The 22,162-nt window shown below is 48.7% G+C and overlaps 1 protein-coding gene across 3 annotated transcripts; it reads left to right on the plus strand.

Moving 5' to 3' along the window:
• Positions 1-11,083: 11,083 nt before the first annotated feature.
• CEBPG (CCAAT enhancer binding protein gamma) lies at positions 11,084-20,433 on the plus strand. Of its 3 annotated transcripts, none has more exons than XM_017342216.3 (2): positions 11,084-11,223; positions 16,931-20,433. In XM_017342216.3, the coding sequence occupies exon 2, from the start codon at positions 17,030-17,032 to the stop codon at positions 17,480-17,482; it is 453 nt and encodes a 150-aa protein (XP_017197705.1). In that variant the 5' UTR covers positions 11,084-11,223; positions 16,931-17,029; the 3' UTR covers positions 17,483-20,433. The 3 variants fall into 3 exon arrangements, with proteins under 3 accessions (XP_017197705.1, XP_069919319.1, XP_051702684.1); XM_070063218.1 differs by lacking the exon at positions 11,084-11,223 and adding an exon at positions 11,751-11,861; XM_051846724.2 differs by lacking the exon at positions 11,084-11,223 and adding an exon at positions 14,663-14,686.
• The last annotated feature ends 1,729 nt before the right edge of the window (positions 20,434-22,162 follow it).

The raw sequence follows: 22,162 nt of genomic DNA on the forward strand, positions 1-22,162 counted from the left end.
GAGTCAGAAACCGGAGCAGACAATCAGACACAGGCACTTGGCGTGGACCTGCTCCTATACATGCTTTTTGGTCTTTGTAAGATCGCTCTTTTAACCTAGACTTATGACATTCTTAAGGATTACTTGTTTAAGAGCCTGTAACTAAAAATATCTGTATGTGTCTTTCAATGCTAAATGTGCATCTCTTTTTTGAAAGAAGGAACGCAGATAATTAATCTTGGCTTTGTTCAAACAGCAGACAACCTGGAGGAGAACATTTTTCATCAACACCTGAGACCAGGTGGGGATGAAGAGAGATCCAAGCACTAATGGTCACATTACAGTGCAATCTGTCAAGCAGATCTCGAGGGATAAGAAGACAAAAGAAAGAAAGGTGACAAAAACCCAATAATAGACTTGGGCATAATCCTTTGCTTTAAGGCAATTACTCATGTTAGGCAAAGCTTTTCTTCCAAGCAGCATTTCATTCCTTCCTGTTGGTTTTTGAAATGGACATTTAGAGAGATTCTCTTCCTTTGGTGTTGTAAATAATTACGTATTTGCTTCTGTGTTTCCGTACGTGTGCATTTTCACATAAGGATTTTGTTGGAATGAGTGACTGAACTGCAATGGCTGGGTCAAGGTCGTATGTATACGTCTAGCGTTTTTATTTCCAACTGCCAGGTTTGGAAATCTGGAAAGGTTTTACCAGATTACTTCCCCACTGGCCATATATGAAAGCGCCAATCCCCTTGACTTCCCACACACCCCACATTCTTTCTCACGGTTTATAATCAGATAGGTAAAATATGGTATCTTTACTAATTTAATTTGCATTTGATAACCAGAATGTATTTTTTCATGTCTCAGGTCACTCACATTTCTTTAGGAAATGCTTGTTCATGTCCTTTGTCTTTATTGATTTTAAGAGCTTATTATACAATAATAATATTATACAATACTGTTATTGCTATACGTTGCTTATGTTTCTACATTTTTTATTTATGATATATTTTCATATCCAAAGGTGTTTAATGTTTATGTGATCAACTCTATCAATTGTTTTGTCTATTTTTTTTATTTTGAAGTCAAGTTTAAGTCACCCGTATATGGCAGGTTCCTATTCCTTAGGGGAGCAACCTGCTAACCTCTGTGAGAACTTCGGGCGCAAGGTTGAGTGTCAATTAGGAAATTTTTCTTACTATCTTGTGAGAACGGGAGCCCTGCTGGCCGTTGCTCCTCTTTGGCCCTGGTAACCAGTGGTATAGATGACCTCGCCTAGTAACGCAGAGAGGGAGAGATGGAGATGAGGGACGGGTGCCCTGGCTCTTCAGCACAACGGCTGTGTCCACCTCTCCATGCCCAGCAAAAGCTGATCTGGCCATGGAACGATGATCAAAACTAGGGGCCCCATAAGATATAATGCTATGAACAAACCTAAGGCCCAATTCAGTCTTCTCCACTTATCCCATCAATGTCTTTATCCTGGTCCAGGATGCCACATCGTCTTTGTAGTCAGATCCACTTACTCTCCTCCAATCTGGAAGAGTTTCTCAGCTTTCTTTCATCTTGCCACTTCTTAGGAGCTGGCTAATCAGTGTACAGAACACCCCTCCATCTGAATGACTCTGATACTCCCTCAGGATTCCATTGAGGTAGGACATTTTGGCAAGCACACCGTGAGAGGGATGCTCCTTCTCAGTGTCTCATTCCAGGAGGGTCAAGGGCTCTGTGTGCATATTATGGATGCTAATTTTGGTAGTTTGATTAAGGTGTTATGTCCCAGGTTTCTGTACCATCAGCTTATCTTTGCTCCATTGAAATTAGTGTCTTGTGGGGAAACCTCCGTGGATATACACAAATCTGATGTCTCATTAGATTTTCACCTGTTGATTTTAACATTTGTTGGTGATCCATGCCTGCAGCAAGCAGTGTTGTGGTGTCTGTCTGATGGTGATTTGTTATTTCAATGGTTCTTTCTATGTGTATTCAGTGGAATCCACTATAAAGAAGAGCCTTTCTCATTTTCCCATGTATTTATTTATTCATTTATTTCAGTGCAGACTCCTAGGTATTTAGAAACCATGGTTTGGTCTCTGGGTAAGATCATTACCAATGGAATGTTACTGCCTTTAGTTCCTCAGATGGACAAAACTAGGGAACACATGTGTGGCTATAGATAGAGGGCTAGATAGCCAAAGGAAAATGCACATTATCTTTTAATCCCCAATACGTGTATATACACACACATACATATACATGTATGTATTTATTTATTGTCACACACTATATTTATTTCTTATATCCATCAATATGTGTAGACATCACAGATTTTTTTTTTTTTGACAGGCAGAGTGGACAGTGAGAGAGAGAGACAGAGAGAAAGGTCTTCCTTGCCGTTGGTTCACCCTCCAATGGCCGCTGCGGCCGGCGCGCTGCGGCCGGCGCACCGCGCTGATCCAATGGCAGGAGCCAGGAGCCAGGTGCTTTTCCTGGTCTCCCATGGGGTGCAGGGCCCAAGCACTTGGGCCATCCTCCACTGCACTCCCTGGCCACAGCAGAGAGCTGGCCTGGAAGAGGGGCAACCGGGACAGAATCCGGCGCCCCGACCAGAACTAGAACCCTGTGTGCCAGCGCTGCAAGGCGGAGGATTAGCCTAGTGAGCCGCGGCGCTGGCTGACATCACAGATTTTTAATTCCTTCTGATAACCTCTGATTCTAACCTAACGCCACGGGTGTTTCCATTTGAAACACCTTTCCACTAGTGGTGAAAAACTCACTCTCATTCTCCAAAATGGATTTACGTATTTGTTCAGTCTTGGCATACACATAAAAAACTCTGACACCTGCTGACCCACGCCCCTGTGAAAAACTTAGTAACAAAGCATACTGTGGGTGTGCAGTTCCTTTGGTGTTTAACTTTACACTATACATCTAAATGCTGTTTTTTCAAGCCCTCCAGATTTGTTTTTCTCTCTCCCATGGCATGGCTATGTTGTTCCTCTGTAATATAGTGAGGCTCATTGGTTCTTGCTTTTGTTTCATTTTGGGTTCTCCCCATATGCTGGCTAGTGTTAGTTATTTATTAATTGGGATGTGTGGAAGGCACCTTCACAGACATATTGCTCGCCCTTTCACTCCTACTACCATGTAGCTACTCCATTCTCTCCATTCCACTCCCCTCCGTCTCTTGTAGTGATCAATCTCACCCGTTTCTGCATTGTTTACCTTCTCTTTCTTTTGCGTGCAAAGTGGATAGCGTGTGCAGCAGCCAAGGCCTGAGAAGTGGCAACTAAGCCTCGGGGTTTCTCAGAGATGAAGGTGCTAGTCACCCCAACAGAAGAGCTGCTAGCGACGGGAGAGGGGACACTGGCACGGGTGGCAGGGGAGGCAGATGAGGGGTATCAGTTGTAACTTTGAGGCCAGCTGTAGCAGAGGGGCTGGAGTTCATCCTACTAGTTCTCCTCTTACAACTTTCTCCAGGAACGGACCATGCAGAACCCTGGGCAAAGTGTTTACAGATAGGATTCTCTTCCCATAACGTGTGGGATTCAAGCATGGGGATACAGTGGGTGTCATGATGCATCCTCCAGGGCCCCCACCCAGGATAGAGACATCCAGACATCCATTCCCCAATGTGTGTTTCCTGAAGTCTCATGGGTGCATGGCCCAGCAATGGAGCAGAACCTCACCTTTCTTTTTCTTTTCTTTCTTTCTTTTTTTTTTTTTTTTTTTTTTTTTTTTTGACAGGCAGAGTGGACAGTGAGAGAGAGAGAGAGACAGAGAGAAAGGTCTTCCTTTGCCGTTGGTTCACCCTCCAATGGCCGCCGCGGCCAGCGCGCTGCGGCCGGCGCACCGCGCTGATCCGATGGCAGGAGCCAGGAGCCAGGTGCTTTTCCTGGTCTCCCATGGGGTGCAGGGCCCAAGGACCTGGGCCATCCTCCACTGCACTCCCTGGCCACAGCAGAGAGCTGGCCTGGAAGAGGGGCAACCAGGACAGAATCCGGCACCCCGACCGGGACTAGAACCCGGTGTGCTGGAGCCGCTAGGTGGAGGATTAGCCTAGTGAGCCGCGGTGCGGCCTTGTTTGTATTTTTTATAAAAGAATCTTTTATTTACTTGAGATGCAGAGGCAGAGAGAGAGAGGTCTTCCATCCACTGGTTCACTCCCCAGATGGCAGCAATGGCCAGAGCTGTGCTGATCCGAAGCCAGGAGCCAGGAGCCTCCTCTGGATCTCTCACGTGGGTACAGGAGCCCAACGACCTGGGTCATCTTCCACTGCTTTCCCAGGCCATGGCAGAGAGCTGGATCAGAAGTGAGGAAGCTGGGACTCGAACCAGCACCCACATGTGATGTGGGTGCTGCAGGCAGTGGCTTTACCTGCTATACCACAGCACCAGCACCTCTTTGTATTTATCTTTTAAAGATTTATTTTCTTTATTTGAGAGGCAGAATGTCAGAGAGAAAGGGAGAGATAGAGACAGAGATCTCCCATCTGCTGATTCACTCTGCTAATGGCTGCAATGGCCAGGGCTGGTCCAGGCTGAAGCCAGGAGTCTGGAACTCCACTGGTCTCCCACGTGGAGGGCAGAGCTGGATCAGAAGTGGAACAGTTGGAACTCAAACTCATGCTCGTCACAAGCAGTAGCTTAACCTCTGTGCCGCAATACCAGCCCTAGAGCCTTACCTTTCTAATAGATGAGAGCAGAGAATAAAAGATGAAACAATAGCAAAAGGCACGACGATGTGTATTTCAATATTAGACTGTGTGCTACTAAGAGAAAAAGAGAGGCCGACACTGTGGTATAGCAGGTAAAGCTGCCGCCTGCAGTGCCAGCATCCTGTATGGGCGCCGGTTTGAGTCCTGGCTGCTGTATTTCCGATCCAGCTTTCTGCTGTGCCCTGGGAAAGCAGTAGAGGATGGCCCAAGTCCTTGGGTCTTTGCACCTACATGGGAGACCTGGAGGAAGCTCCCGGCTCCTGGCTTCAGATCGGCCTGGCTCCTAGCCGTTGTGGCCATCTGGGGAGTGAATCAGCAGATGGAAAACCTCTCTCTCTCTCTCTCTCTCTCTCTCTAACTCTGCCTTTCAAATAAATAATCTTAAAAAAAAAAAAAAAGAGTAAGATCTGTGAGGACTCGAATGGTCAGGAGAGCCCAGGAGCTGAGACCTGGGTTAAGGTTGTGGACATGTGAAGGGTTTGTTCCCATAGAATTGGCCAGCCGTGTGGCACACCAGAGTTGGATTGGCATTTCAGCCACTCTAAAATTCCTTCACTTCTCTCTCTGCCCTGGACACATTCTGATCTCACAGGCGGCTCTGGCTGCTGCAACCTCTGGTTTCATCCACAGTTTAGCCAAAATAAAGCTAAAAAATCTTTGTAACAAAAAATTTTAAAAAGATGTATTTATTTATTTGAAAGGCAGAATAACCAGGGCAAATGGTGGGCGTGGGGGGAGAGGTTGGTCTTTCATCCATTGTTTCATTCCCCAAGTGGCTATAATAGCCAGAGTTGGGCTGGGTTGAAGGCAGGAGCCAGGAACTCCATCTGGGTCTCCCACATGAGTAGCAGGCGTCCAAGCACTTGGGCCATCTTCTGCTCTTTCTCAGGTGCACTAGCAGGGAGCTGAATTGGGATCAGAGCAGCCAGGAGTCAAACTGGTGCCTTGATATGGGATGCCAATGTTGCAACAGAAGCTTAACCCACTGCACCACGATGCCACCCTGGCAAGACATTTTCTGTTTTGGCTTTCAAGTCTTCCTAGGCCTTCCCGCCTTTGGGTGCAGCTGGGCCTCTGTAACAGCAGCAGAACGAACGCTCCAGCCTCTGACACCAAGTGTTTCCTGGAGGACACCTTACCTTAGCCTACTCCTGGGCACCTGCCACGGTGTACTTGCACCATCGATACCCACGGCTCTCAACCTCTCCAGAGGACAGGGCGCTGGGTACGGACTCTAGTCCGGTTTCTTCACAAAGCTGAAGCCCGTGTGCCGAGCAGTGGGCTGGTGGCTGGAGTCTGCACCAGTCAGAACGGTTCTACTTGCACCCCAGTTCCCCCTGGGCTGAAGCCGCAGGGGGCTGTTCCCGGAGGTGGGGGAAATGTCGCACTTGTCTCTTTCCAAATCCCAGCTTCTTCCCTATCTCAGTTCCCCCCTAGAAATCTTCTCAAAGAAAAAGGAAACATCAAACCCCACCTTCCTCTTCCAGACAGAAACCCAACGTTTATGCAAATAAACTCTGGGGGCTCAGCTCGTGAAATCCAAGAGAATCTAGATCCCCGGGTAGGCTCCCACGGGAATTATTACTGTAGGAATCTAAAAGGAAAATAAAGGAAGAAACAATGACAAAGGCCTAGACGCAGACCCAGACTCCTCAGTCCTCACTGTAAGCCAGGCAAGTGGAACCCACAAACTGCCCCAGCCTGGCTGTGTCCCCGGGGCCTTGCTGTCAGGTGTTGGGCCTCAGCGCTAGAGTCTTGTAGGACTCTCAGCACTGGGACTGTGCATGATGTAGAGTAGGATTTGGGCAAATGGGACAGCTGTCTCCCTCCGGCTGGGAAGCTTCTCGTCGCCTCATCTCAGGCCTTGAGCTGGCTTCTGCACCTGCAGGTGAGGGGGCCCAGTTGGCCCAGGGACGGCTGTCTGGGCGTCCTCATTGTCCTGCAGCCCGAGTGGTCACCCTCCACTCGCCGTCCTTTCCTTCCACAATTGTCCCTTCCTGGAGCAGAAGCATAGTTAGGAACATAGGATCAGATAGGAAGTGGGGCTCAAGGCTCTTCTTCTGAGTTCAACTTCTATTTGGCTAAAGTCAGCTTACTCTGGTTTTCTGGTGCGTTGAAGGTGTCCAGTTTTAGGTTAACACCATTATATACTTCACATACTTTAAAAAATATTTTACAGGGGCTGGCACTGTGGCATGGAAGATTACATAGCCACCTGTAATGCTGGCATCCCATGAGTGCTGGTTCAAATCCAGCTCCCTGGTAATGCGCCTGGGAATTAGTAGAGGAGACCTAAGTACTTGGGTTCCTGCCACCTGCATGGGAGACCTAGATGGAGTTCCAGGCTCCAGGCTTCAACCACGCCGAGCCCTGGATGTTGTGGCCATTTGGGGAGTGAACCAGCAGATGGAAGGCCTCTCTCTTAACCCTTTCTCTGTTACTCTGCCTTTCAGATAAATAAATCTTTAATAATAAACACAAAATATTTTAAGAATAATGTTTATTTTTTATAAATTGAGAACATAGCACAGCTTTCTCAAATACCCTGCACCCAGTTTTCCCATTGTTGACTTCTAGCGATAGTATATTTTCATAATTAACAGACATACTTTGATATATTATCATTAACTACAGTCCATAATTTATGAGGGTACTTCAAAAAGTTAAGGGGAAATGCATATTATGAAAAACTATGCATAGATTTCATTTTTTTGCACCAAAATTATCTTTTAATTTCATTTTCCACCACCTTTTGGAATTATTCTTGCTTTTGGATTTCCTTAGTTTTTACCTACTACCCTTTTTCTGGTCCGGGTTCCCACCTAGGATGCCACATGCCACGTAACCGTTGTGTCTCTTCTAGACTGCGACAGCTCTTCTGACTTTCCTTGTCTGGATGACCTCGGCTGCTTGGAGGAGCAGTTGTAGGACGCCTCTCTATTGGAATTTGCCTGGCGTTTTTCTCATGGTTTGGCTGGGGTCATGAGGACTTGGGAGCAAGCCCTAAGAGGTGAAGTGCCAACTTCATCTCACCATATCCACATGGCTATGGCTGTTGACGCGGACCACCTGGCTGCAGTGGCCTTTGTCCGGTTTCTCCACCGCAGAGCTCTCTCTCTCCCCCTCTCATGCCGGCCTCTCTGGAAGGAAGGCACTGGGTGGAGGCCACACTTAGGAAGGGGACAGTTATGCTCCCCCACCTGAGTGTGAAATAAGAATTTTTTAAAATTTACTTTTACTTTTGGAAGATTTATATTTTATCTATTTGAAAGGCAGAGTTACAGAGAGAGAGGAGGAGGGACACACAGAGAGATCTGCCATCTGTTGGTTTATTCCCCAAATGGCTGCAATGACCAGGGCTAGGGCAGACCAAAGCCAGGAGCCCGGATCTTCTTCCCAGTTTCCCACAAAGGTGGCAGGAGCCCAGGCACTTGGGCCTCCAAGTTGGGACTCCACATGGGACACCAGCGTGAACCAGTGGATGGAAGACCTTTCTGTCTCTCTCTCTCTGTAACTCTTTCAAATAAATAAATAATAAATCTTTTTTAAGATAATAGAGGTCATAAGAGCACATGGAGATTGAGTAACCTACAAACCAAAAGGAGAGGTCTCAGAATGAAACACACCTGCTCAGCACCCTCATCTTGGACTTCCCAGCCCCTGGACTGTGAGAAACAAATTTGGGTTAAGCCACCTCATCTATATGATATTTTATTACCGAAGCCTGAGCTGAGACATACGTCTCCCACAGTTTTGCCTTTTTAGGACCCTTGACTTGCTGGCACTACCAGAAGCTTGAGGCTCATCTCCTGTTATTTCCTGCCCAGTCCTAGAATCAGCCATTCCTCCAATGAGCCTGGCTGCCTTTATTGGAGAACGGTATTAAAAACCAAGAACTGGCTCATAGGTAGCAAATTATTTTTGGATGGGCAAATGAATAAACACTTATTTTGTGCTTCCTATGTGCCAGACATTAATTTTTTTTTTTAAGATTTGAAAGGCAGTTGTGTGTGGGGGGGGGGTGGAATTAAGATGCTTGTGTTAAAAGGTTTCTGGGGAAAACAAAACAAATTAAGATACTTGTGTCCAGTACTGAAATGCTTGTCACCCACCTCTGGCTTTGAGTCCCGCATTCCTGCTACTGCTGACCCTGGGAGGCAGCAGTGAGGCTCAGGGAATTGGGTTCCTGTCTCCCATGCGAGACCTGCACTGAGCTCCAGGCCCCCAGCTTTCTCTTGCGCTCAGTTCAGGCCATCACAGGCTTTCTAGGGAGTGAACCAGGGGATGGGAGATTGCTCTTTCTCTCTGCCTCTCAGGTAAACAAAACATACCTCTCAAGTAACTAATGTAGTTAATCATAGTAGCTGTCAGGTAATTAGAATATTGAATACAACATCCTACTTCCCATGTTTTTCAGAGGGGACTTGGATATACTACCTGTTTACAAATTCTCTGGGTTTGTGGAGTGGGGATGGGTGGTTATGGCTGAGGCAGAGACACTCATATGTGCAGGAAAGTTTTCTGTGTGCTGGCTTGGGTCCTGGGACTCGTAAGGCGGCCACATGGTGGATCTCCTCACTCTAGAGAATCGAGACTCCAGCAGGCCTCGCTTCCTGATGGTCACGACTCATCTTTCTTAGGCTTCCCTTCTCTTCTGGTAAAAAACTAGAACCCACAGGGCCTTGCCTGTCTCGCTAGTCTCCACTGAGGCTCAATGCTTCGACCACTTTGGTCTTAAATTTCTCCTGCCACAGGGCCTTTAGACAGGATACTCCTCCCGATGGGCACATCCACTTCATCCGAGCCACCTGGCCAAACCCTACTCGTCTTCCAGCACTTCCCTAGCCCGTCACCCGGGTCTGGCTCTCTTCGTGTAATCTCTCACAGCATCTGGTACTTCTAGCTATGTGAAAAGGGCAGTGGAAAAAGTCTGTCATTCCTGGGCCGTCTGTCTCCCTGGCTCTAAGGCAGCAGGGACTTGTGTGGGTTTTGTTCACTGCTGAATCCCCAGCACTTAGCTCACAGTTAACACCAAGTAAATATTTGTAAACTGCGTAGAAGAATTATAGCTACCAGCTTTAGAGGAAACAAACACCCAAGTCTCTGGGCGTGGACTAGACCTGCTGGGTGTGGAGGGCCTGCTCAGACAGAGAAAGCTGCAACAGCCTGGCAAGGCGGTTAGCAAGCCAGGGCAGAACTTCATATACCTACATACACTGTGTTTTTTTTTTTCTTTTCCTACAATTTTTAAAGGATAAGGAAATGTTTAGGGTAAAATTATGATTTTTATGAGCAACAAAACATAACCCATTTTTAATGGTGCTCAAATCACAATGGATCAGACCGATCTCGGCTGCGAGCACCGAGCGCCAGAGAAGCACACTGGTGTGGTACACAGGGTGCCTTGCTGCCCGCCCAGCCTCTACACCTCACTCTCAGCTGCAGCCCCTTCCTTTTCTTCTTTGCAAGTGGCTTGGCATCTCTCGCTGATTCCTAAGAACAGTCTATGCCGAAGCCGGCCCCAGCACCTGGGCCTCTTGGAACGCTCAGAATTGCTAAGAGGAAGCACCCAGGGCGCTGCTCTCGGGCCCTCCTGTGCAGGCTCTTACAGGAGTCAGGCTTCGGAGCCATCCTTTTCCCAGCGATCACCTCTCTCCTGGGAGACTCCACAAGGCAAGGATTTCGGAAATCCAGTGTATTTCCAGTGTATTTCACCGTCACCAAGAACCCCCGCCTGCAGTTCCCACGAATGTGACAACAATACTAATCCTATGCTGGCAAGCTCTGCTTCATTCGTCTTCAAAACACAAAAGTTTGCAATCGCCTTGAGGACCGCTGAGGGTTCTGGGCTCTTCCTTCCCCTCTTCCACCCCTGCTAAGGCTGCATCCCCCCGGCGGGCTCAGGCCGGTGGGCGAGGCGGCGGGTCCCTGGGGGCGCTCCAGGAAACTCTGGGGCGTGATTCAAAAAAACCACCCCAGGAATGTTGTTTCCCAAAAGCAGGTGTGGCCTTCACAAGGCGAGGCTGCCTCTAGCCTCCGGCTGGGACACGACTTTTCTCTCTACACGTATCCCACGGCGAGGGACCTGCCGCCGCCGCCGCCTCCCGCGGGCGGCTGAGGAGCCGCAGGCGGCGCAACGAGCCACTGCCGGCTCCCACCACACCCGCCACGCCCGCCGGCCGCGCCGCGCCGCGCCGCGCCGTGGCCAACGCCTCCGCCGCGGCCCGCCTCCCGGAGCCACCCGGCTCGTGACTGGCTGATGCCGCTGTCCGTCACGAGAGGAGGGTGCGTCACCGCCGGGCCGGCGTTCCCATTGGTCGTGGCGGCGGCGGCCACGCGCGCGGTGCCGGCGAGGAGGGGAAGCCGGTGGCCGCGGCGGCGGAACGGGCGGAGGCAGCCGGTTTCGTAACCGTCGCTCCTCCTCGTTGACTCGCGGGCAGCTAGGCCTGGGTCGGGTCGGGTCGGGCCGCGCGGGGCCGCTCGTAGTGGAGGCCGCCTGGGGGCGGGCGGGCTGGAGGCGCAGGTAAGGAGGCCGCGGACTGGAGGTCGGGCGGGCGCGCCGAGAGGCGGAGGTGGAGGCCGCGGCGGCGCCGGCGGCTCGCGTCTGCGCAGGGCCCGGCCCGAGGAGACCCGAGGCGGGCGGGCGGCCGGGAAGGCCCAGCGCGGCTCCAGGCGCGGGCGGCGGCCCCGTGCGGCGTCTGATGCAACCTGCCGGCAACACCCGGCGGGGGCGCTGAGCTCATCCCTGGCGGCGGCCCAGCGCCGCGGCGCCGCCCGCCGACCCCCGCGCTCCCGGCGCGGCCGGAGAGGGATGGGGGACGCGGTGTGCCCCCTCCCGGACCGGGCCCTGTTTGTGAACCGCGCTGAGTGTGTGTGTGTGAGACCAGCCCGGCGCGCATTGGCCCCTGGGGATGCGGGGTGTTCCCGCAGCGGCGGAAGGCGGACCGTGTCCTGCCTGCGTTCCGCATAGGATGTTTGCTGCCCTGTAATCGGCTCGGGCCGGGGTGGCGGTGGACAAGTGTTGGAGAAGTTCCTGGAGTGGGGAAGTAGGGAAGACAGCTGGCTTTTAAATGCGTAACTGCACGGAAAGGTGGTTTGCCGGTGCACGGGCATGTCGGCCTGCACTTGCCGGTTGGATGAGGCTTGGAGGAGCAGGGCAAGGTTAGCGCGGCCGCAGGGAGCCCCGGGCCAGCAGCCCGCCGAGGTGCGTGTCGTCCGGGGAGGGTGCGAGGGGCCGGGGGCTCTGCCCTTCCGAGGAGGCCGTGTCTTGCCCGGCGTCGGTTTTGGAAGGGGTGTAACAGCTCCGCACCTGGGAGCCGCTCGCTCTCAGCGGCGTTCTTCGAGTGGGTCATCATTCGGAGCAGAGCTGCCTCTCCCGAGAAAGGTGACTCCCAAAGAAAAGTTTGAAACCCGATCCTGTAAGGACTTGCTTTCGGTGTCTGAAAGTTCTTGATGGTTTAGGATCCGGTCAGTGGTGTTTGGGGTAGGCTGTTCCTCGGGTTGTTTCTGGAAAACCTGAAAACCAAGGCTGAATAATTCCAGGATACTAGGGGATATTCCAGTTTTTTGATTCCCCGTTTCCGGTGGGCATGCGTGGCTGGTTCAATTATTTTTACTACCTGTCTTAAACAAATAGGGGGAAACAGGACTTCATGTCTTCAAGAGCCCATCTCTGAATCTCAGGAGCCCATCCAGACTGTCAGCTCTGTGATGGGGGAGGGGGGCGGTGGTCTCCTCCCGGGGGCCTTAGGCGGCACCTGGGAAGCCTCTGGGAGCCGCAGCTCGCACTCCCGGCGCTTGGGTTTGGTCTGGTGGTCCCGGATTGCCTGACCCTGTCACAGAACCAGTGGGAAGCACAGGTAGCCACAACTCCAGGCTTGTCGTCTGGCAGTGTTCCGGGAGGGTGGTCCAAACACGGAGAGGTGACAGTGGTCTCCTGCCTTTTTGGCTTTCTAGCTCTGTCAGTAAAAGAAGAAGCAAAAACTGAACACACACTGTAGTAGATGTGTATTTACAAACAGTTTGTTTTGTGTGTTGTAAATCAGACCAAACGTGGATGGGAAAGGTGACGTTTAAAAAGACAAAACAAACACGAGTTCTCCTTCTGGTGTACTCCCTGAAGAGGGGGCTGTCCCTCCCTCAGGGCCCCTGCAGCCGGTGCTGGGCCTGCCTTTAGCTTTGTCTGCAGTGGTGCACCCTGTGGAGCTGGGATTGACAAGAAGCGGGGGAGCAAACTGGACAGAAGCGCTGCGATAAGAGAAGGTGGGCAGTGTTCAGGAGCCAGTGGTGGTCTAGTGCTGCCGAGACGTGCCGTGGAAGGGAGCCAGGGCTGGAGAGGGGCTCGGGACCTGGGGTCGGACCTGCGGACTGGAGGAGGAGGGTGTGACACACTCAGGTTTGATTGCTAGGTTGCTCTCGCCACCGCAGTTGGGGGAGCTAAGCCTGAGAGATGATGTCAGGCTGACGTAATTTAGGTGGCACTGGGATGGAGGAGAATGAGGGTAGGAGATTCTTGTTGTTACTGTGTTTGTTTGTTTGTTTTTAGGTAGAATTGTCAGGTTTAGTGATTTGAGCTGAGTTGGAGAAGGGAGAAGCATTCAGGAATACTTTGAAGCGTTGGCCTTCACTGGGAAATGGAGTGAAAAGTTTGTTTTAAGGAGCCAGCGGAGAAACATCATTCTAACTGTAGGGGGGGGGTGTGGGACAGAGGGTTTTTGGGAAAATTCTTTTTTTTTAAAGATCTTATTATTTATTTGAGAGGTATAGACAGCGAGAAGGAGAGACAGAAAGGTCGTCCATCCAGGAAAATTCTTGACAGGTTTATTTTCCCAAGTGAAACTTGAGAAAAATTTCATTTTACTCATTCTAACATTGTTGATTTTCCGTGTGTTACTGATTTGAAAGAACAATACTCAAGAGATTCGCATTAAAAAGCCAACCTTAAAGATCCATCAGTAATGACACCAGGGGCTCAGTGTCAGCATCACCAAAGTCATTTGGCAGTCCCTGGAAAAATGGTGGTGCAGCCCCGTTCCCGAACGCCTGAGCCATAGATCAGGACACCTGAGAAGGCGCGTTTCTGAGAAGTTCCTAACCGATGATGATGATGATGGTGGTGGTGGTGGTGGTGATGATGATGGTGGTGGTGGTGGTGGTGATGGTGGTGGTGGTGGTGGTGGTGGTGGTGGTGGTGGTGGTCCGGCTTTGCGACCTGCTGCTCCTGAGCTTCCCTGCTGCTGCTTCCTCCTGGAGTGACTCATTAGCAGGAAGCAAGGCGCCACCCTGCTTCCCCTGAACTTTGGAATTGGGTTTGTCCACAGAGGAGCCACGCTTGCATTTAGGGTTGAGTGTCCAGGTTTGGAGTACATTTTTTGCCTGTTATAGGTGCTCAGTGAATGCTTGAGGAAGGAACAGAAGCGTAAATGACTTTACATTGACGTTGTTCATCATAAAAAGAAATGCGTAATCTTTATGAAGCTTGACTTGTTTTTCAAGTTGAACTTCTAAAGCATTGTTGGAAATGTTTTTATTATCTGCAATTTTTCTTACATTTTTATCAATTTGCAGGGTCAATGAATACTTTTGTTTTTCCAAAGGGTTTACCTTCTTTTTGTCCCCCCCCCCCCTTTTTTTAAAAAAATATTTATTTGAAAGGCAAGAGTTAGAGGGAGAGGCAGAGAGAGGGAGAGAGAATATCGATCTTCCATTCACTGGTTCACTCCCCACATGGCTGCAACAGCAATAGCCGTTTGGGCCAGGACAAAGCCAGGAGGCTGAAACTCCATTTGGGTCTCCACATGGGTGCGGGGGCCCAAGTACTTGGACCATCCTCCACTGCTTTCCCAGGCTGTTAGCAGAAGTGGAGCAGCCGGGTCTAAACCAGTGCCCATATGGATTGCTGGTGCTGCAGCGCCGGCCCCCAAACGGTTTACTTTCAAAACCTCACCTACTGTGTTGTTCAGCCTTGCGAGATGAGTCAGACTGAGGTAAGCCCTTCCCATCCCTAGATGTGTGAGTACAGAAGGGGCATGGACATCTGAATCTGGGGCCTGGAACGGGTGGGAGTTCTGAGTGACTGAAATTCACGATGCACAGCCAGGCAGCAGGCGGCTACCCATTCCTCATCTCTCATTTGCAGATGCGGAGGCACAGCCCACAGAAGGAACTGGAGCCAGAGCTAAGACGAGAATCGACCTGGTTCTTACTCTGTGCTGCTGTCTCAGCTGGGCCACGTTGACTGTAGAGATTAGTTTTAAAGATCAAAAACTGTAAATGGTGTATGGAAGTTTAAAGTAGATAAATAAGGTGAACACATTCGTGAATGGTAACAGTCACAAGAGAGGTGTTGAGTTCAGCAGGGTTTTTTTTCTTTAAGATTTATTTATTTGAGAGGCAGAGTTACAGACATAGGAAGAGAGGGACTGGGAGCGGTCTTCCATCCTCTGGTTTACTCCCCAGTTGGCCGCAACGGCTGGAGCTGGGCTGATCCGAAGCCAGGAGCAATGAGCTGCTTCCGGGCCTCCCACATGGGTGCAGGGCCCAAGCACTTGGGTCATCTTACACTGCTTTCCCAGGCCATCAGCAGGGAGCTGGGTTGGAAATAGAGCAGCCAAGACATGAATTGGCGCCCATATGGGATGCTGGTCCAACCTGAGGCTTAACCTATTCCACAGTGCTGGCCCCCAGCCGGTTCTTGAAAATTGGGTAGAATATGTGTCAGATAGCAATAAGGGTAACTCAAATTAATACTGAACAGCCACTTTGGAAGATAAATTGGGCAACATAAAAATTATCAAGGGAAATTGTGCAATATTCATTACTGAAGGTTGACTTGGAGTGGATCTCCATCGTGGTTTAGAAGGAAGCTTTCTGTCTCTTGGTACTGGAGTGAGAACAGGTGTCTGCTTGCTCAGGGCTGGCTGTGTGGCTTTTAAAATAATGAAAAGTGATGATATACAGACTTTGTAAAGCAAAGACTGGAAGCAAAGACAGTGTTACAGAGAAATGGCTGGCTCAAGGTTTGGGGGAAGGTACACTGTGGGGTGTCCTCATTTGGAGCATTTCATAATTCTGACCACATTTTTTCCACTGATGGAGTTGTAGCAGTTCTGTGAGGAGAGAGCCAGCTAGTTTTGTGGTTGATAATCCTGCTTTAGATTTCCAGGAGTCAGTGGAGTTCCTGGTGGAGGCAGCTCAGCTTAGTCAGTGTGTCTTGAAGTGGCCTCATGACTCGGGTGGTTTTGCTTTCACACCTCTTCAGGCGGCTAGAGGGACTCAGCTGGATTCACAGCAGTGCGGACAGGAGTAGTTTTGAATTTCTCTGGGCAGCATCATAGCAGTGCCGCAGCACCGGCATGTCCTGTGGGCACATCTGGCAGTGCTATGGGGGTGCAGTGCTGGCTGCTCTGTGCTGTCCAGCTTGAGTCCCAGTATGTGCACTTCCCTGGTTGCGTCATTGACTTCTGTTTCTTTCCTGTGGTTTCAGTTCAGGTGTGTGTAGATGTTTTGTTAATTATATTAAGAACGATAAACCACTACTACAAGCATAGTGGGGTGGGGGAGCACATTTGGTGTCTCATTGCTTCTAAATCCAAGAAACTAACAGTACGTTTTGGAAAACTTTTGAGAGCACTGGAAAAAAAAACAAGCAAAAGAAAACACACACACAAACACCCCCCTTTTCAAAATAACCCATAGAGATGGCGTTGGGAGAAAGGCAAAGTCTTTTGTGACTCCCCGTCTACCTGATCGAAGAAGGAACACGCAGGGGACAGCATCACAGCCCTCGGGGATGCTGGGGAGGGGCCCTCCCTGCCAGCATTCTCTTCTGGCACGAGCCAACAGTCGAGACTTCTGCCCTGTTCTGTCGTGGTGTCTCAGCCACCATAATTGAGCTTTTCCACGTTTAACCCGAATATCTTACATTCTCCCTGGCATATCATTCCGGGTGCTGTCAGTTCATGTGTGTCACCTAATTGGTGGTTTCCCTCCCATTTTGATAGCAATCACAGATGGGCAGGACCCTTGGAGATTCAGAAAGGCTGGGTTTAGCCTCTCGTGCCTGTTTCTGAGTTAAATGATTCAGGCCCCTGAAGAACTGCCACGGTTGGCAGCTGCTGTAGCCTTTTCTCAGCTCACTCCATTACTGTCCTGCTGTATGGGGAACATGCAAGTTTAATCTCATTTGATGCTGTCATGGAAAATATTTTAATGCAGTTTGTTTTCTTCAGTAGGTACATGTGAAGATTTTTTGGCAGTTTGTTGTGGAAACCTCTGATCACCTTGCCCTCCTTTCTGCTTGTTCTGTGTTGGCAAGGGAGAGTGGCCAAATGAGCAAGATTTCGCAGCAGAACAGTGCTCCGGGAGTGAACGGAATAAGTGTTATCCACACACAGGCACATGCCAGCGGTGTGCAGCAGGTTCCTCAGCTGGTGCCTGCTGGCCCTGGGGGAGGAGGCAAGGCTGTGCCTCCCAGCAAGCAGAGCAAAAAGAGCTCACCCATGGATCGAAATAGTGACGAGTATCGTCAGCGCAGAGAGAGGAATAACATGGCTGTGAAAAAGAGCCGCTTGAAAAGCAAGCAGAAGGCACAAGACACACTGCAGCGAGTGAATCAGCTCAAAGAGGAGAATGAACGATTGGAAGCAAAAATTAAATTGCTGACTAAGGAATTAAGTGTACTCAAAGATTTGTTCCTTGAGCATGCGCACAACCTTGCAGACAACGTGCAGCCCATTAGCACTGAAAGCACAACAACGAATTCTGACAACGCAGGACAGTAGAGCCCGTCCTTTCCAGACCTCACAACTGTGGCTGAATGTCAGAGTGTGACTGCCTGCACCACTCATGTCAGTGGCTGAACGTTGTCTTGTTCCATTCGTCAGAGATCCATTGGAGCTTATTTTCTTGAATCGGCACTGAAGAGTTGATTAGCAAAAAAACAAAACAGGAAAAAAAAAAAGGTAGCCATGTAATTAGAATATCTGGTTTTAAATGATATGAATTTTTGTGGGGATTAAAAGCCAAACATTTGTAAGGTATATGGTAAAAAAAAAAAAACAAAAAAAAAACAAAACTTGAACCTTGATGTTGTTAATAAATCCTGACTTCCTAGGAAATGCTTCTTTTTTAGGTTGACAGAAGGAATGGGACGCTGGCAGGTCACGCAGAAGGGTCTTGGTTTTCATGGAAATGGTGAATTGGATGAAGAAAAGTTGAATGCCATCCATGTTAATCTGTGATTTTATTCCTAGTTGTGTATTAGAAATCCGCAGTTCCAGAAACCAATCACTGTGTAATTTGGATCAATTTTAGGAATCACATAAATCTTGTTTTAGCATAATTAGTAGTGTTTTCCCCAGTAAGCACAAGTGTTTGAATAGTGATGACAGGTTAAGTAAAGAAACCTGTCACATCTTAAAGGCAATATGCAACTAATTGGTTTCTAAGTACAAGTAACATTTAGGAAGCAAATTGATTTGAGAAAAAGTAAAATTTAAACATGTTAGAATTGTGCTTTTGGAATACTTTTGGGTTATTGGATTGGCATTATTTTGCGTCCTTAAAGAACCAAGTGGCTTTAGAGAAGTTTGTGTTATCAAAATGTTAGTTTCCACAGATGCTAGTAAAAGTAAGCATTTTGGAGGAGGGGATTTTGACAGCCAAGTTAGTAAACACGATGCCCAGCAGGTGACGCACACTGCTGATTACAGTTTGGAATAATCCACAGGTGGTTTGTCCCGCGTGCAAACCAGCTGCCACAACCGCGATCTCTAAAGTCTAAATTGCTTGTGAAGGGTTGTTTTGGTATTTGATCTTAACTAAGTGATGATGAGAAAAATATATCAACTCCATGCCACTTCCCAAAATTGTAGTCTAAGAAAACTTGAAAATGTAATGTTTTGACCTTTAATTTATTTCACATAAATACATCTTTTTATATTATTTTTGTGACATTTCTTTCTCTAATTAGTGGGCTGCTTTTCCAGACTTTATGTATCACTGCTCTGGTTTATTCATTGGTATACTTTCATGTCTCATAAGTTATTTTAGAAAGAAAATGCCGATAAAACTCAGGATATTCACATTTTTGTTGACTAAAAAATGGCAATCAGTAAAGTAGGGCATTTCTAGAATCTGACATATCATTGTTGCTTGTTTAGATCGTCTTTGTTAATGTTCTGTTTCTTTTTCTTTCTTTTTTTAGCACAATTCTAGTTAGAATTTGTTGGCTTTTGCATAGTTCTTTGTGCCTAGCTGATGATGAGAGACATGTGTCATATCTGATCTTAGAAAGTTTATGTTACCAGGTATCTCCTTTGAACATGGTCGCTTCTGGCCACACTGCTGTTTCCTAGTAGGACTTGGGATAGTGTGACCAGAACTGAACCCAGGTTGCACCCCTGGTTGGCGGAAGGGTGCTGACCTCTGCTGTTTCCTGGGCAGGAGAAGACACCATAGCGCCCTGACGCTTAGGGCAGAAGCACGAGGCCCTTCTGCACAGACAGGAGCCCACTGTCCTGTGACTGCCGTCCAGGAGGGCTGTTCATTCCCTACGGAGCCAGAAAACAGAATGGGGGTTCTTGTTAGGGTCCAACACCTTTACTTTGGAATTTTAACCTTGTAGAAAGGTTGATGTGAAAAACTAAGACATATGGAGTCCTTCTGAATCTTTAGCTGATTGATGTTTATAATGAATTTAATTGGAGATGCAGTTGGGGCACTTGAATCTTTAAGCACCTCTAACAGGTATTTTAATTCTTTACTTACTAAAACAAACAAACAAACAAAACTTTCAGAAATTGATGTCCCCATGGAGTTTGGTCACCAGTTACACGGATTAGCTGTCCTGAAGAAAGAAGCTTCGGGAAAAGGCTATTCAAGCTTTCCTGTCAACTGCAGGTCCGAACTGTAGCATAAGCAAACAGTGACGACCATGCCTGGGACAGACATGCTAACCACTGTCTTCAGTGTCTTACCTAAGTGGTCGAGAGCAAATGTTTTCTGTTGATGGTTTAAATGCAAGGAAGCCAAGTATGGGGAGTGAGTGTAGAGCTCTGGAACTGTAAAGTGACTTTTGTAACTTTTATTCTGTGTGTTCCCTACGAACCATTAAAGATGTGATCTGCCTCGTGGACGGATCTGGTGGTTTAGAAACTAGGCTTTGGTATGGATTTATGGCTGCCTCTGAGTCTGCAAGGATGGGTGCTTTCTGACTGGCGTTGGCTGCAGAGGGTGGGATCCGGGCAGCCCCTCTTGCTGCCTGGCCTCTTCTCACTCACTGGGACGCCAGCTCAGATACTTTGGACATTCTTACTGAGAAGTACTAAGACTTTAATAAACTAGGACCAGGAATTCAGGTCATGAGTGTGAAATTCTGCAGCTTACATAAAAATGTAGAAGTATGTGTAAATTTAACACTTAATATTAAAAAGAAGGAAATTGTAGCAGCTTTTGATGTTTCTAAATCCCCATTAGAGGGCTTGAAACTCGGAATCTGGAAAGCCCACCTAGCACTCAGTGCTTTTTGTTGCCTTAGAAGTAGGAGGAAAACTGTGGCGAAAGCCAGGAGGGAGAAGCCGTTCTGCAGCAGTGAGATCTGCCTCTCAGGAAGAAGTCACTAACTTGTTCTTTTTGTTCCTGGCTTTCCTCAGTTTGTGAGATTACTCTATTTTTTTAAAATATAATTTTATTTCTTTCAATGAATTTAAAATAAAAAACAACTTTGGAAGGACGACTGCATTTCATTGTGGGTTTCTTTTTATTGGATACCAGAAAGGCACAGTGAGACCAGCCTGGGGGAGGGGTGTGGCGGGGCGGGCAGTGAGGGGAGGAGCTGAGCTGCTCCTGTCGCAGTCTGGATTTTCTGTAGTAGGCAGGGGAATGGTTTTCTTTGACATGAATGCATCTTTAGTTGTATTTTTAGACATTTGGTCTAACCTAAAACTGTATCCTAGCGAGTAATAAAACGATTTCCTGTTTGATCACCTCATGTCTTACGTGGTTTCCATTTACAGAGAGGGAGGAGGTTGTTAATGTTTCCAGGCAGGCAGTCAAGAAAGTAAAGTAAGGCCTTTCCCCTCCCGACACAGTTCTATAGAATATATATCACCTTTATTTACCTGATGCCATACAGCGTCTGGGGATGAATTTGCCGACGACTGGAATTGAATGTTTCAAGGGAAGTTGCCATTTGGAGACTTCTTCCATGACCTTTCAATTATTTTTATGTCTTGGGAAATAAATTTCTACTTGTTGCATCTCAATGAAAATCATAGTACAGTAATTATTTCTATGGGTAGGATGTCCCGTGTCATTTTTATAAGTTAATTGCAATTCAGAATCCAGTAACTTGTCTTGAGGAATTTTATAGAGATGCTTTCTTTGTGAAGGTGCCAGGTCTTTTTAAGTACAGCACTCTTAGGCTGTGCCCGTCTGGGTCCTGGGCATATCTGTAGCACTCATCAGCATCTTACGTACACTTCACAGAAGAAGGCCACTCCCTGGAGGCTGTCCTGCTGCCACAGCATCCTCAGGCCTCCCAGAGGCACCGGGAGCTCTGGGGCTGTACCACTGGCTCTGGACAAGGCAGTCACGCCTTGCACCAGGTCCTGTTAGAGCAGGATGCCTCTCCGTGTCGTCACCAGGGTTGAGCCTGCCTCACCTCCCCTGGCCCCGGCCTCTGTGGGGCCTCCCACCCTCCCCTGGCCCGAGTGGTGGTTGGCTAGCTGCGTGCTGCCCACTGCGCCCAGGGTGAGACCAGTCTCCTCAGGATGTGGCTGCCTTTCCTCTCCATCCCGTCCCCTCCTGCGTTGCTGTGGCCCCAGGGCTTTCCCAAGCTTTCATGAACGTACCTCCTTCCTGAGACAGCTGTCTGGGATGTGCATCGCTTGCTTCCCACTCACCACCCTTCCTCTCCCAGCCCCGCAGCTCGCGTTACTTTCTTCATGGTGCTTCTCATGCTGTTCCCGACGGAACACTTTTGTGGGTGTTTATTGAAGCTGAGGTCTCCTTGGGGACCTCTGAGAGCAGGGGCCAGGTTTTCATCCTGCACTGGCACGGAGTAGGCACTCAGTTACTCTCTGGCCTCCAGAGGTGGAAAGCTCTATACAGCTTTCTGGAAGGGTCTCTCATCAATTTTTGAAGCTGTAGAAATTTCTGCAGATATTGGAGGAGACTTGTTTTCATCCTCAGGAATGCAGAGTAGAGTAGGTAGCTATGGCCAGGCATCTGGGAACCGCGCTGTCAGAGAAAACACCCTTTGGCCCACTGGGCTGGGCTAAATGAGCTGCGTCTTTGTCCCCAGTGTCTCCCCTGGACAGAGTTTACTGAGATTTCCAGTTGCTGTGTTTGGTCTGTGTGGAATGGACCGATTGGTTTGGGTATGTCTGATGGGGAAGAGGGAGAAAGATGCAAGATGCCTTCAGCTATGTGTCTTAGTTACAAAAACTGTGTCTTAGTTA

The sequence above is a fragment of the Oryctolagus cuniculus genome, chromosome 18, assembly GCF_964237555.1.
Source record: "Oryctolagus cuniculus chromosome 18, mOryCun1.1, whole genome shotgun sequence".
Classification (NCBI taxonomy): Eukaryota; Metazoa; Chordata; class Mammalia; order Lagomorpha; family Leporidae; genus Oryctolagus; species Oryctolagus cuniculus.